Raw genomic sequence first — 12,106 nt, forward strand, 5'->3', positions numbered from 1 at the left:
CCCGTACATTGAACCCTTGAGAGAGAGAGAAAAAAAAAACAGAAAATACCTTGGTAATGCCATGGCAAATGAAAAACATTATTTTTAATAACAGAAAAACCCCACAAACTTAATCTCTCTTCAACAATCATTCCATCTTTGTTTATGTAATCTGAGCGCTTTAACTACATCCAACCATTACCATTAGTTACAGGCAACCCAACATTATGAAAGGTTTTCTGAATTGGGTCAAAGAGTAAAGGTTGAAGGGTGCTTTGACGTGCGTGCGTGCGCGTGCGTACGTGCGTGCGTAGGGTAGCTTCAGTAGACATGGTGGCGGTGGTCCAGCCCTGAGCTGAAAACCACAGCCTTTGGTCGACAGGAGAGCAGTATGAATCACCGGAAGAGCATGAGAGTTTGCAGAACTCATTAGGGCAAATGTAAGGTATATGGATTTCCTCGGTCAATAAAAAAACCTTGGCAGCTGAACAGCACCCCAGTGAATCCTCAAGTAGCTTAACATTCACCCTTGGAATGACAGTGTAGGCTACGTTCAGAAAAATGGTGTGGATGATTATCACGTTGGGTTGAGTTCAAGAGGAATAAAAGAGGCATCTGGGCTTGTTTATTTGTTAACTTACTGTTTTTATTGATTTAAATTTTACAGTTGTTTTGACACACATCATTCGTTTCTAAGATAAATACTGATCCATTTTAATCAGCCAACCACAAATCAAAAGCGAGTTTGAATAACCTAACACTGGTCTTGAAAACATTGCTTGTTGAGGAATCTGGTGGAACAATATGATGAAATGACACCACCGTGTGGACATTAAAAGTAAATGCTAAACAATTTGTCTGAGATCGGAGCACGGAAACATTTCAATTTTTTTTTCGGGTCTATGAGCACAGTTAAATATGCTCTATGCTGCGATACATAAAGATGTATAAAGACACAGAGGTAGGCTAAATTCTGCCAACTTTCGGAGCCTAACTCATTACGACGACCCGGATATCCATTGGGACCATTACGTCAGTGTCCGTGGAGCACATTTTACAGGAAATACTTTCGATGGAAGCCGCTTGCAAGCTACATTTATAAAGGACTGCCATTACCGAGTTTACGGTAAGAAAGCTGGCGACGCGCATATCACCATCTGTGCCGATGCTTACAACATTGAAACACCATAAGAATGAATTACTGACTACAATTAATGTTCTATTCAGACCTGCCGCTAGCAGTCTTTGATTAGCCGCAATAGTTTGTTAAGCGGATCTCGTCTTGCTCATCAGCTAGCGAGCAAGCTAAACCTTAGCATAGTTATTTTATTACAAATGTTTGGACATGTTAATGGCTAGCTAGCTAGTTAATTGAGTTAAGGTGCATGGATTACAATAATAACGTGTCCAGGTATCTAGCTAACGTTAGCTAGCTGTTCAATTAGTTCCAGACTAACTAGCTACCTTGCTAGAGATAGCTAGCTAGCTATTCTGAGTAACGATAGATTAATGTTATGCTAGCCCCCTAAGCACTGTAGATGGCTGTCATTCGAAAGCATCGCATAAAAATTATGTTAGTACTTACCAATATGAATAAAGACTTGTAACTATATTTTAGACTTTGAGTCGAAATTGAGGTGAATATAAAAGTCAAATACATCTACTTCTCATATTACAGGTTCTTCCAAACAGTAACGAGGAAACATGAGCTACCAGCTCCTGGCCGACAGTCACCATGAGGACATGCTGGAGGCTATGCACCAACTGAGACAGAAGGGTCACCTGTGTGATGTCACAGTACAGGTGAATTTCCAAGGAGAGCTGGAAGAGTTTGAAGTCCATCAAGTGGTGCTAGCTGCTTCCAGTGGCTACTTTAAATGTATTCTACTTGCCCGAGATGCTCCAAAGAAATTGTTCCTCACCAATATACACACCATTGAGTTCAGCACGTTTTTAGAGTATGTATACACTGGTAAAGCGCAGGTTGCCAAAGAGAGAATCTGTGATGTTCATGAGATGTCAAAACTGTTGGACTGTAAGATGCTTACAGAGGCTTGCAACTTAGTTTTGAATACAGAAACATCAAGTGAACCTATAATAGAAACATCACAAGAGACAAAGGGAGGTTTAAATGCTGTGAAGTTGACACAAAATACTAGAGTTGTGAAACTGCCAAGAAGGTCTTGGATGAAGAGATCCATGGATCCAAGGATGTCTGAGAATAAGGAGGTAAGCCCTAAAAAGGCAAATGTCAAGGTCACAGCTGAGGTGAAACCTGAACTCCCGGGGAGAAGGCTAAGCAACAGACTAGCCGGCCGCAAGGTCTACGTTGGCCTTCCTAAGAAGCGGAGACTGAAGATCACCCCAGGTCCGGCGGAGAACTCCGACCAGGATGCACCCGGCTCCTCCCAGGAGGATGAGGCTCTGACGGAAGCTGTGATGGAAGGAGAGGAGGAGGAGGGTGACGAGGAGGAGGGCGACGAGGAGGACTCTGAGAAAACGGCAGATGCTGATATCCAGGAAGAGGAGCCAGGGGATGACCCTGTGTTCATGGAGGAGGAGGAGGAGGAGGAGGAGGGGGAAGAGGAGGAGGAGGGCACGAGGAGGAGAGTGGCCAAGCGAGGCGACACTCAGTACAAGTGTGAGAAGTGCCAGAGGACATTTCTCTATGAGAAGAGTTACATGAAACACATAAGGTGGGTGCTGGGGTTTGACGACCCGGTCACAGTAAGCGATGTAGTCGTGATTGTTGTCATAAAGTGTCACCTGTCCCTCTGTGTGTGTGTGTGTGGTCCCAGTGTGAGTCATGGTGTCCAGGCGGAGGTGGTGTACCGCTGTGACACCTGCCAGCAGACCTTTGCGAACCGCGGGAACCTGAAGATCCACGAGAGGCACGTCCACAACGACGAGCGGCTCTTCTCCTGCGACGTCTGCACCAAGACCTTCAAACGCAAGAAGGACGTCATCCGCCACCAGCGGCAGGTGATGTCCGGTGAAGTCAGTTTCGAACAACTTGGGATTCCCACGTTCGAACACCTTCTGCCACCGTGCCTCCTGTCTGCGAGTGGCCCCGTTGAATCAGTACAGTTTTACGATGTTGAATTTTCTTTTTAATGTTCTCCCAGGTCCACGAGGGTGGAGCAGGGGCCATGCGCCATGTCTGTCCGGTCTGTAGCAAGTCTCTGAGCTCTCGCACCGCCCTCACGCTGCACGAGAGAACTCACACGGGAGACAAGCCCTTCCAGTGTCCCGAGTGTCAGGCCAGGTTTTCCCAGAGCTCCGCTCTCAAGACGCACCGCAGGTACCCGCACAATCAGCCCGAGCAGCTCTGAAAACATGCTGTTCTGACGGTTTTCGAGTGAGGTTATATTGATGGTTATTGTTGATCTGATCTGTCTATGCATGTGTGTTTCAGGATCCACACAGGAGAGAAGCCGTTTGCCTGTGACCAGTGTGAAGCCAGGTTTAACCAGAAGCACATGCTGTGCTACCACAAGAGGTCACACACAGGTCAGAGTGCTTCCACAGGTCTTTGTACAGTTTCCCCATTCAGCGTCAACAGTGACTGACGCTAAGACCAGTGGTGTTTAGCTGAATAGATGTATCGCTTTTGTGTTGCCGTCTCCCAGGAGAGAAGCCCTTCATGTGTGAGAGCTGTGGTAAAAGCTTTGCGTCTAAAGAATACCTGAGGCATCACGCCAACATCCACACCGGCTCTAAGCCGTACAAGTGTGAACGCTGCGGGCGAGGCTTTGCACAGAGAAACTCGCTCCACCAGCATATGAAAACACACACAGGTGAGCACGTACACACAGGTGAGCACGTACACACAGGTGAGCACGTACACACAGGTGAGCACGTACACACAGGTGAGCACGTACACACAGGTGAGCACGTACACACAGGTGAGCACGTACACACAGGTGAGCACGTACACACAGGTGAGCACGTACACACAGGTGAGCACGTACACACAGGTGAGCACGTACACACAGGTGAGCACGTACACACAGGAGAGCACGTACACACAGGTGAGCACGTACACACAGGTGAGCACATACACGGGTTAGCACATACACACAGGTGAGCACATACACACAGGTGAGCACATACACACAGGTGAGCACACATTTATATATCTTAACACACATATCAACATCTTTTTGATCATCTGTTGTCGTGTCGCTGTGTTTATCCGCGTGTCTGTGCGTCAGGTGAGCGTCCCTACAGCTGCACCTTCTGTGACAAGAGCTTCACCCAGCTGAACGCCCTACAGAGGCACCAGCGTATCCACACAGGGGAGAAGCCCTACATGTGTGGCCTCTGTAACCGCACCTTCACCGATAAGTCCACCGTCCGCAGGCACACCATGGTGAGGCAGATATACCTGCACAGGAAAACACTCATTCATTGACTTACTATTTCACTTCTAAGTACAGGGAGTCAGGTGGCTGAGCAGTTAGGGAATCGGGCTAGTAATCTGAAGGTTGCCAGTTCGATTCCTGGCTGTGTCAAATGACGTTGTGTCCTTGGGCAAGGCACTTCACCCTACTTGCCTCGGGGGGAATGTCCCTGTACTTACTGTAAGTCGCTCTGGATAAGAGTGTCTGATAATGACTAAATGTACATATTACAGGACCTAATTATGTGTTTGTGTAAATTGAGAGATGTTTCTTATCCTGTCGTTGACAGACTCATGACATGGACGCGCCCTGGAAGAACTATCTGGTGGTTCTCAAGGGAAATATGGAGGACAAGAAGCCCAAAGGCTTAACCAAGGTCAAAGTCCAAAAGAATGGGGATGCGAAGAAGCCGAAAGGAGCCGCATCTGGAGATGGGAGTAAGGTCCAGGAGGGGGCAGTGATGCTTCCAGCTGGGCCCGTCACCCTCCCTGCCGACTGGACCGGTCCGGGCACCATCGCCCTGGTCAGCCACCCCAGCCAAGGAGGCATCATGGTCATCCAGACAGAGGGCACCCAGATCGTCACCGACAGCACAGGGAACAGCATCCTCTCCCTGGACGGCTCCACTATCGGCATCCCCTACTCCATCCCCGTCTCCATCTCTCACTCCATTCCCGGCTCGTCCTCGGAGGCCATACTGGCTCACGTGTCCGAAAACCCCACCATCCCCACCGCGTCCGTACTGGAAACCGTGGTCTCTCAGACCCTGCTGGCTCCTGTTACAGTGGTCGAGTCTGCCTCGGAGATGGGGATTACAGGCTCGGAGGACAAGGAGGAAGCAGAGAGCGCTTCCGTCTCAGGGGAGGACTGTGTTACAGTGCAGGCAGCCGACCTGGAGACACAGGAGTATCAGCTAGCCTCTGTTCCCTCTGACAGAGGACAGAGTGCTACTGAGCACTCTGGTGCTATAGGGGCCTTGGTCGTCTCTATTAACTAGACCATACACCAACTGTGTTTAAGAAACTGGGGTTTGCATCAAGCTCATGCAGACCTTTTAGGTGGATTGTCTACCTGGATGTGGTTTGTTTTTATGTAGTTAGAAGCGATCATGTTTCATAGGATTCAGTTCAACATTTTAACAGAATGCCTCTTCAGTCTTGTGAGTCGGACGGTGTTTGTCCCTGTGACGCACGTCCGAGGTCCAGCCGGATCTTGCAGAGCACGCCTCCAGATCAAACGGTGTGTTATGATCATTCTTTAATCAGACTTGCAGCATTGCTTGTGTAGTGCACTTTTAAACGGACATTACATAAAGTATAATATGGTACAAATCTTTCAAGTGTTGATGTGGAGCTCATCCATAATTGTTTTGTCTTCACACAATGAGATGATTAATAACCAGGCTAGCCTTGGTTATGATATAAAGATCATGTATGTAAAAGGTATTGTGTTACCACGTGTTCAAAGACTTAACAAAAATACCAGGTGGTAGGTGTGTTTTTATTACTGTACATTTACACAGACGGACAGAGTAAATAAAAAGACCATTATTTAGCCAGAGATATTCAGGTTGATTCGGTAGAAACGTTTGTGCAGTCCGTTCACGCCAATCAAAGTAACACGACACGAAGCTACAACTAAGCTGCACGCTGACATGCTCTGTAAGGGGCGTGTAGGAGGTGCTCTACAGGGAAACCTTTAAGTCACAACCTACCACACGATGGGCTACATAGAACAGGCTGTCTGTTTGAAGAGACTGCCCTCACATGTACAGGGAAGGTAGAACTAGTCCTTGCATTCAAAAATACACTTATACAGGCAGATACCTCAAACTGCTGGACATACGAAGTAAAAAATGTATTGGTGGTTTAACCCCCCCCCCCCCCCCCCCCCCCTGAAAATCAATTGATAGTACATTAAAAAAAAGAATCAGGGAAACCATAATTTCACCGTCAAAACGTATGCTTTTTAACAGTAACTTGTACAGGTGATGTTCTCAGGAGTGGGCAGGACTGTGCCTGCTCAGGCTGCAGCAACAACCAGTCAGATGGTCTGATTGTTTTTCTTCTGTTACAAAATCCCTGATAATACATTTCCTGTTGGAAGCCACACACATACTATGATGGTCACTATCAACCAAATAACTTTTAGAAATAAAACTAAACACACTTATAATTCCAAGTATGTGATATTAAAATATATACTCATAGTTACTCATCTCTAGATTAAAAGCCAGTCACATCTGCTGAAACTGAAGACCAAATTGCAACTGTACAAATCATGCGGCGCTTGATCTCAATGCTAACATCTTGATAATGCTTCGGTAGAGATCTGAGAGGTCTGGACCTCTCAGATCTCCATGGTTACTGGTCGACCAGAGTAGAGAGGAGAGAGCGGCTGTCCTCCACAGAGGAGGTCTCCACACCCTAGATACCTTAGATGGTAGATGTTAATACTGAGAAACAGCCATATAACTATAAATAAATGGTACATGAAACCAAGTATTCTGATCTACAGATGCTGTCTAGGCATTGCTGCTGAATGTACATGAGTGTAGTCTATGGAGAATCCGTACTGAGTCATTACACTAAAACAATAGGAGATGTTGGAGGAGGGGGAGGAGAGGCCTGCCAGGGAAGGTCCCCACGCCAAGAGGCTTCCCCTTGGGGTAACTTCACTTCAGGTCGCCCTCATCGCCCTGGATGCTCTTCTTAATGCGCAGCAGCATGGTGGTGTGCCACTGGTCCAGACGAGAGATGGAGTCAAACTCCTTCACCTGACGGCAGACGCAGAAAGAAAGAACAGACACACAGGGACAGAGGTACATGGTGAGGTTTAAGAAGTTGTCAGGAAGTGGGATAATAACCTCATATTACTGAAATGATCAAAGCCCACTAGAAAAAAACACAAAATGTCATTCTTATTAAGTAAAGAATTGTCAGGACCAGCAGACAACGAAACAGAATCTTTTTTGAGAATTATAGGGCTAAAAAAGGCTTACTGCTTCTGTGAAACCCTCACTGTTCTGTTCCTCATGAGCTTCCAGAAGTTTCTGTCAAAGACAAAATCTAGGTTAGAAACGAGGGCTGGAATAACAAATGAGCAGAAGCATGTCATTCAGGTCACGCACCTTCAACAGTTTGCATTCTCTGGAGTCAGAGAAGGCTGGAAACATCTCCTCGTACTTCTCCACAGCCAGCTGCCGGAAGAATTTAGTTTAGAATTTGAATTTAGCGGAGAGACCATAACACCAAACACTAGGAGATGCGTTGGCTTCGAAGAGACAGGAGAACAAACCTTTGCGTTCAGCTCATCCACGATGAAGTGGCACAGGGAGGCTTTGAAGAAGTATTCTTTGGCGCTGTATTTCAAAAGGGGGTTATCCATGGTGCTGGATCCAACCTGGCAACCACACACTGGATTTTAGAATACTGCCTCAGCATGGGTACATCAAAGTCAACTCCCTTAAATCAGAACCCACCTGCTCGTAAATCTCGATGGCCTTCTGGTACTGTTCCAGTTGGGCGCTGTAGGCAGCAACCTTCAGTAGACACTTGTTAGCAGAGCTGTGAAACAGAGATGGGGAGATGTGAAGCAGACAGACAGCCTCTATATAACCTTAGCTGTACACAAGGCTGGAAGGATACTCACCTGTTAGATTCCTCTCCCTTATAGTAGTCTGCTGCCTGCTCGTAGTGGGCAATCGCCTAAAGAAAACCCAGACAAGGGACGTAAAGACTGGGAGCAACCTGTAATTAAAGAGAATTACTTTGAGGAGGAGACAAAAACTCACCTTTTCAACATCCACCATCTCCGACTCGTAGATCTCTGCGATGGTGATGTGGTGTTTGGCTGCGATGGTGAACCTTCCCTGGAGAACAAGACGGAAGGAATCGTGACTAACTGGATGCAGAGGAGCCTGGCGTCGATATCGCTGCTGCTAGCGTCCTTCCTCAGCTACAGCACAGGGAGCAGGACAGCGCTACAGCCACAAGCCTCACAACCACTAGGAGAGGAACTAGGAAATCCTGCAGTGTCACATCGATTTCACATCTTCATGCTACAGAACAAGGCAGCATAACACTAAGTACCTGTACTCAGAAATGCTTAAAGGCTCTCGTGTTGTAACGTTGCAGGCACAAGCACCTACAGTACATGCTCGGCTGACGGGAAGTGGCTCATAAAGAGCGGATGGTGTGTGTTTCTGTGCATCTTACCATGTCTGTGTATATATCGATGGCTGCATTTAAACACTTGATTGCCTCTAATGGCAGCATTAAAAGGAAAAGGAGGTACAGTCAGACTGGGAGGACAATGTTAGTGATAGTATAAACACATACAAGGGGGGGCTGGGAAGTTACATCTAGCTATCATCTGTTTTAAACTAGATTTTAAACATCACCCTCAGGGTACATTTCATAAACATTCATTTGGGACAGTAATATAGTAGCTATACGTTATTATGCAGTGAAAGACTTACCCAACATATGCAGTGGTTAATACACAGTAAGGTCAAGGTTACATAATCTATTGAATTGTCTTGTGCTGGATCAAACTAGGCATATGGGGATGAACACCGCCATATCCTTCTATAAATCACTGCTGAAGGCTTGTATTAAAGATATTAAATCCATGCACTGAGTAGACAGTATGGCAGACAAACCCAGATAATAACCCCACTACTGCTCCAGAGAGAGAATCACAAGAGCAGAGAGAAACTCCACTCCAGCCGAATCAATTGAGTTATGAATTCAAGAGAAATATGTCAATTCCCCAGAACTCCATCTCCTCCATCTCAGGAGCAGTTTGAGATTGACAGTAGACGGCAGAATCAGGTTATGCACTTGGTAAACTTGCATCACGACTCAAATCCCGACTATTGTGTCTTGATTTCTGCATCCCCCATCAGAGAGCCATCGCTCTCATCTCAGAATTTTGGAGAGCGAGGGGAACGAGAACTCTCTAGGAAATCCTTTGAACTGGATCTCATTATGACTCGTCCCAGCAGACTAAACTGGTCCCCCTGTTGGGAGTTTGCTCCAGTTCTACAGCCTCAGATTCCTGTGCTGGGAACGTGGATGCACCGACCCATCAGTCTAACTGGGCTGTGTTGGACGCGTGTTACGCCCCTGCCGTTAGGCGTCTCAGTCTGTCTACCCTCCAGCTCTCAGGAGAGCTGGTCCTTTAGCGGGTGTTTCGTTTCGTCAACCGCCTATCCTCCGGTTGCTGTGGAGACGGCTCGTATATATAGTTCAGAAAGGAGAAGACCCTGGAGCTGTCCCCAGGCTGGGGAGAGAGCGTACAGGCGGTCGGGCTCACCGTTAGGGTCGGACTTCTTGAAGGCGTTCCCTGCATCGATGAAGCTGCAAGCAGAGTCGTGTTTGTTCTGGAGCTGCATGTGGAGGCGGGCTGCCTTGCAGAACGCATTACCAGCAGCTGGAGAGAAACACACACACACACACACAGTGTACACACACACACATAAGCACGTAAGGTGAAATCATTTACATTTATTCATTTAGCAGATGCTTTTATCCAAAGCGACTTCCAAGAGAGAGCTTTACAAAAAGTGCATAGGTCACTGATCATAAACAACGAGATAGGCCCAAAACATTGTGGGTAGCCAAAACATGAAGCATTGAAATCTGTGCCCTCCCCCCCCCCCTTGCCCCTAATCCAATCCAACACAGCCAAATTCCAATTCGAAAGGATCGCCACCCGTTTCTCCAGGACTAGTGATGGTGTTTATCAGTGAGAGAGAAAACAAAAGCCCACCACTCCAGTTTTTGGCCATCTTGAACATGTTGGCTGCCCTGGCGTACATCTCACACGCCTCCTCCACTCTATGGGGCCCGCTGGAAGAACAGGAAAGAAAAACGTGAACATTAAACAAAACACTGACACATTGAGGTGGATTTCAAATCGGGAGTCAGGTGGCTGAGCGGTTAGGGAAGCGAGCTAATAATCTGAAGGTTGCCAGTTCGATTCCTGCCCGTGCCAAATGACGTTGTGTCCTTGGGCAAGGCACTTCACCCTACTTGCCTCGGGGAGAATGTCCCTGTACTTACTGTAAGTCGCTCTGGATAAGAGCGTCTGCTAAATGACTAAATGTTAAATAAACAATGGACAATTCTTAGAAGTTGTGCCACCATAAAGATGCAAACACAGAAATAAAAAATCGGCCTGCATAATACAGCACATCCAGTTTACTCATTCATTTGAAGACAGCTGTGGCTGTCGGAGTCATAGAGACGTAACAGAAACACAACAGTATGACCACTCAGGTTCAGAGTTGTTGGGAGGGAACCAAGCTATCGGATTTGTGTTTCTGCTCCAGCTTACAGCCATAGCTGCCTTGACGTCTGTATTGATTTCTGTCTTTGTGATCTACTACTGTAGGTGACCCCTGGGAACTCCCTGGAGCACTAATGATGCCCTGGCCAGCCAATCACATTGGAGCTAGAGGGGATGACATCATTGTTCAGTGTCTCCCCCACCCCCTCAACCCCCAGTGCTGTGTAGAGGTGTCACAATGACAGTGCACCACTGAGTCATGACTCAAATTGTATTGCACAGCACACACACTAATAGAAACACACGCAAATCAGTAACATACAAACTTTAAGAAGAAGGACAGGTAAACCACTATAAAGGATACCAAGCTGTGCTCAATGTCCTCAATTTCTGACAGGATCCTGCCAAATAACAAAAATTTAGGGCACTTGCACTGATGCTGAGGGATTTTTAAGCCTGAAATACCTCGACAGACCATAGCTGGGAGTTGGTTGGACAACTTGAAAAATATTTTGTATTTCCATTGAGGGGATTGCCTTTATTGTAATTTTAACTGATTATTAAGCAACGACTTGAAGGAACGTAAAGGCAAATGGATCTTAATGTAGGGGAGGCATACGTGATAACACCGCGTTTTGCTGAAAATTGTTATTTTGCCGTTGATTGTGAAGAGGAAAAGTATCACCAAGGGACTGCAACCCAGTCAAAATCTCAAATTCTCTTAAGAGGAGCTTAACGCTACAGTACACAATATACAGACACACAACTGCTGAAGGAACCTGACCGGCAGTTAACAAGCAAATAAGCATAATAGACTAAGTCCATCAGTATTGACCTGCTGAGGTGTTCATTGCATTTCGGTAGGTCTCGTCTAGCAAGCTAAAGTCGACGTTAGCCAGAATGCTAGAGCTGTAAGAATAAGATAGATTGCCTTAGGTTAGCAAGTTGAATAACTATTATGTCTTCCATTAACATTAGGTATACATCATTTGTTTATCAATGACATTTTTAGTGATTATTTTGAACTGTTATGTAGCATCTTGAAATTAAAGGTGATACTCAGTTAATCAGCTAAAACGTTTGTGCGGCTAGCGTTAAGAACAGGTCTAGCTACGCTATTTTGCTGGCACTTGTTTTTTGGTGCAGCGTTTTCTTACCCGCCAAACATTCCTCCCAAGAAAGACCCAGAAGACTTCACTTTCTTATCAGCGTCAGCCATAAGCTGAATGGCTTCCTTCTCTTTTCCAGAGTTATCCATTTTCTTAGGACAAAGGTGCAAAACACCGGCTAACAGTTAGATGAAAGTACTCGCACAGGATTCTAGCTAGTAGCTAATGAAGGATTACAGCCAACGGGTTTATTTAGCGTGGGCGTGTACCTACAGTGGTTTACAGCATCCTGGGATTTGGAGTGCTTGCCATAAAGAGCGG

General features: G+C 46.4%; 2 protein-coding genes across 4 annotated transcripts; one reads left to right on the plus strand and one right to left on the minus strand.

Moving 5' to 3' along the window:
* Nucleotides 1–309: 309 nt before the first annotated feature.
* Nucleotides 310–5,912, plus strand: gzf1 (GDNF-inducible zinc finger protein 1). Of its 2 annotated transcripts, none has more exons than XM_067241479.1 (8): nucleotides 310–424; nucleotides 1,658–2,675; nucleotides 2,778–2,961; nucleotides 3,105–3,280; nucleotides 3,395–3,489; nucleotides 3,609–3,776; nucleotides 4,194–4,351; nucleotides 4,672–5,912. In XM_067241479.1, the coding sequence occupies exons 2-8, from the start codon at nucleotides 1,684–1,686 to the stop codon at nucleotides 5,377–5,379; spliced, it is 2,481 nt and encodes an 826-aa protein (XP_067097580.1). In that variant the 5' UTR covers nucleotides 310–424; nucleotides 1,658–1,683; the 3' UTR covers nucleotides 5,380–5,912. The 2 variants fall into 2 exon arrangements, with proteins under 2 accessions (XP_067097580.1, XP_067097579.1); XM_067241478.1 differs by lacking the exon at nucleotides 310–424 and adding an exon at nucleotides 1,012–1,105.
* napbb (N-ethylmaleimide-sensitive factor attachment protein, beta b) lies at nucleotides 5,869–11,973 on the minus strand. Of its 2 annotated transcripts, XM_067241480.1 has the most exons (11): nucleotides 11,834–11,973; nucleotides 10,158–10,237; nucleotides 9,702–9,818; nucleotides 8,600–8,646; nucleotides 8,176–8,253; nucleotides 8,034–8,089; nucleotides 7,864–7,948; nucleotides 7,680–7,784; nucleotides 7,513–7,581; nucleotides 7,384–7,434; nucleotides 5,869–7,158 (listed from the first exon to the last, which is right to left on the minus strand). In XM_067241480.1, the coding sequence occupies exons 1-11, from the start codon at nucleotides 11,932–11,934 to the stop codon at nucleotides 7,057–7,059; spliced, it is 891 nt and encodes a 296-aa protein (XP_067097581.1). In that variant the 5' UTR covers nucleotides 11,935–11,973; the 3' UTR covers nucleotides 5,869–7,056. The 2 variants fall into 2 exon arrangements, with proteins under 2 accessions (XP_067097581.1, XP_067097583.1); XM_067241482.1 differs by lacking the exon at nucleotides 8,600–8,646 and having other exon boundaries at nucleotides 11,834–11,870.
* Between the last annotated feature and the right edge of the window lie 133 nt (nucleotides 11,974–12,106).

The sequence above is a fragment of the Osmerus mordax genome, chromosome 8, assembly GCF_038355195.1.
Source record: "Osmerus mordax isolate fOsmMor3 chromosome 8, fOsmMor3.pri, whole genome shotgun sequence".
Lineage (NCBI taxonomy): Eukaryota > Metazoa > Chordata > Actinopteri > Osmeriformes > Osmeridae > Osmerus > Osmerus mordax.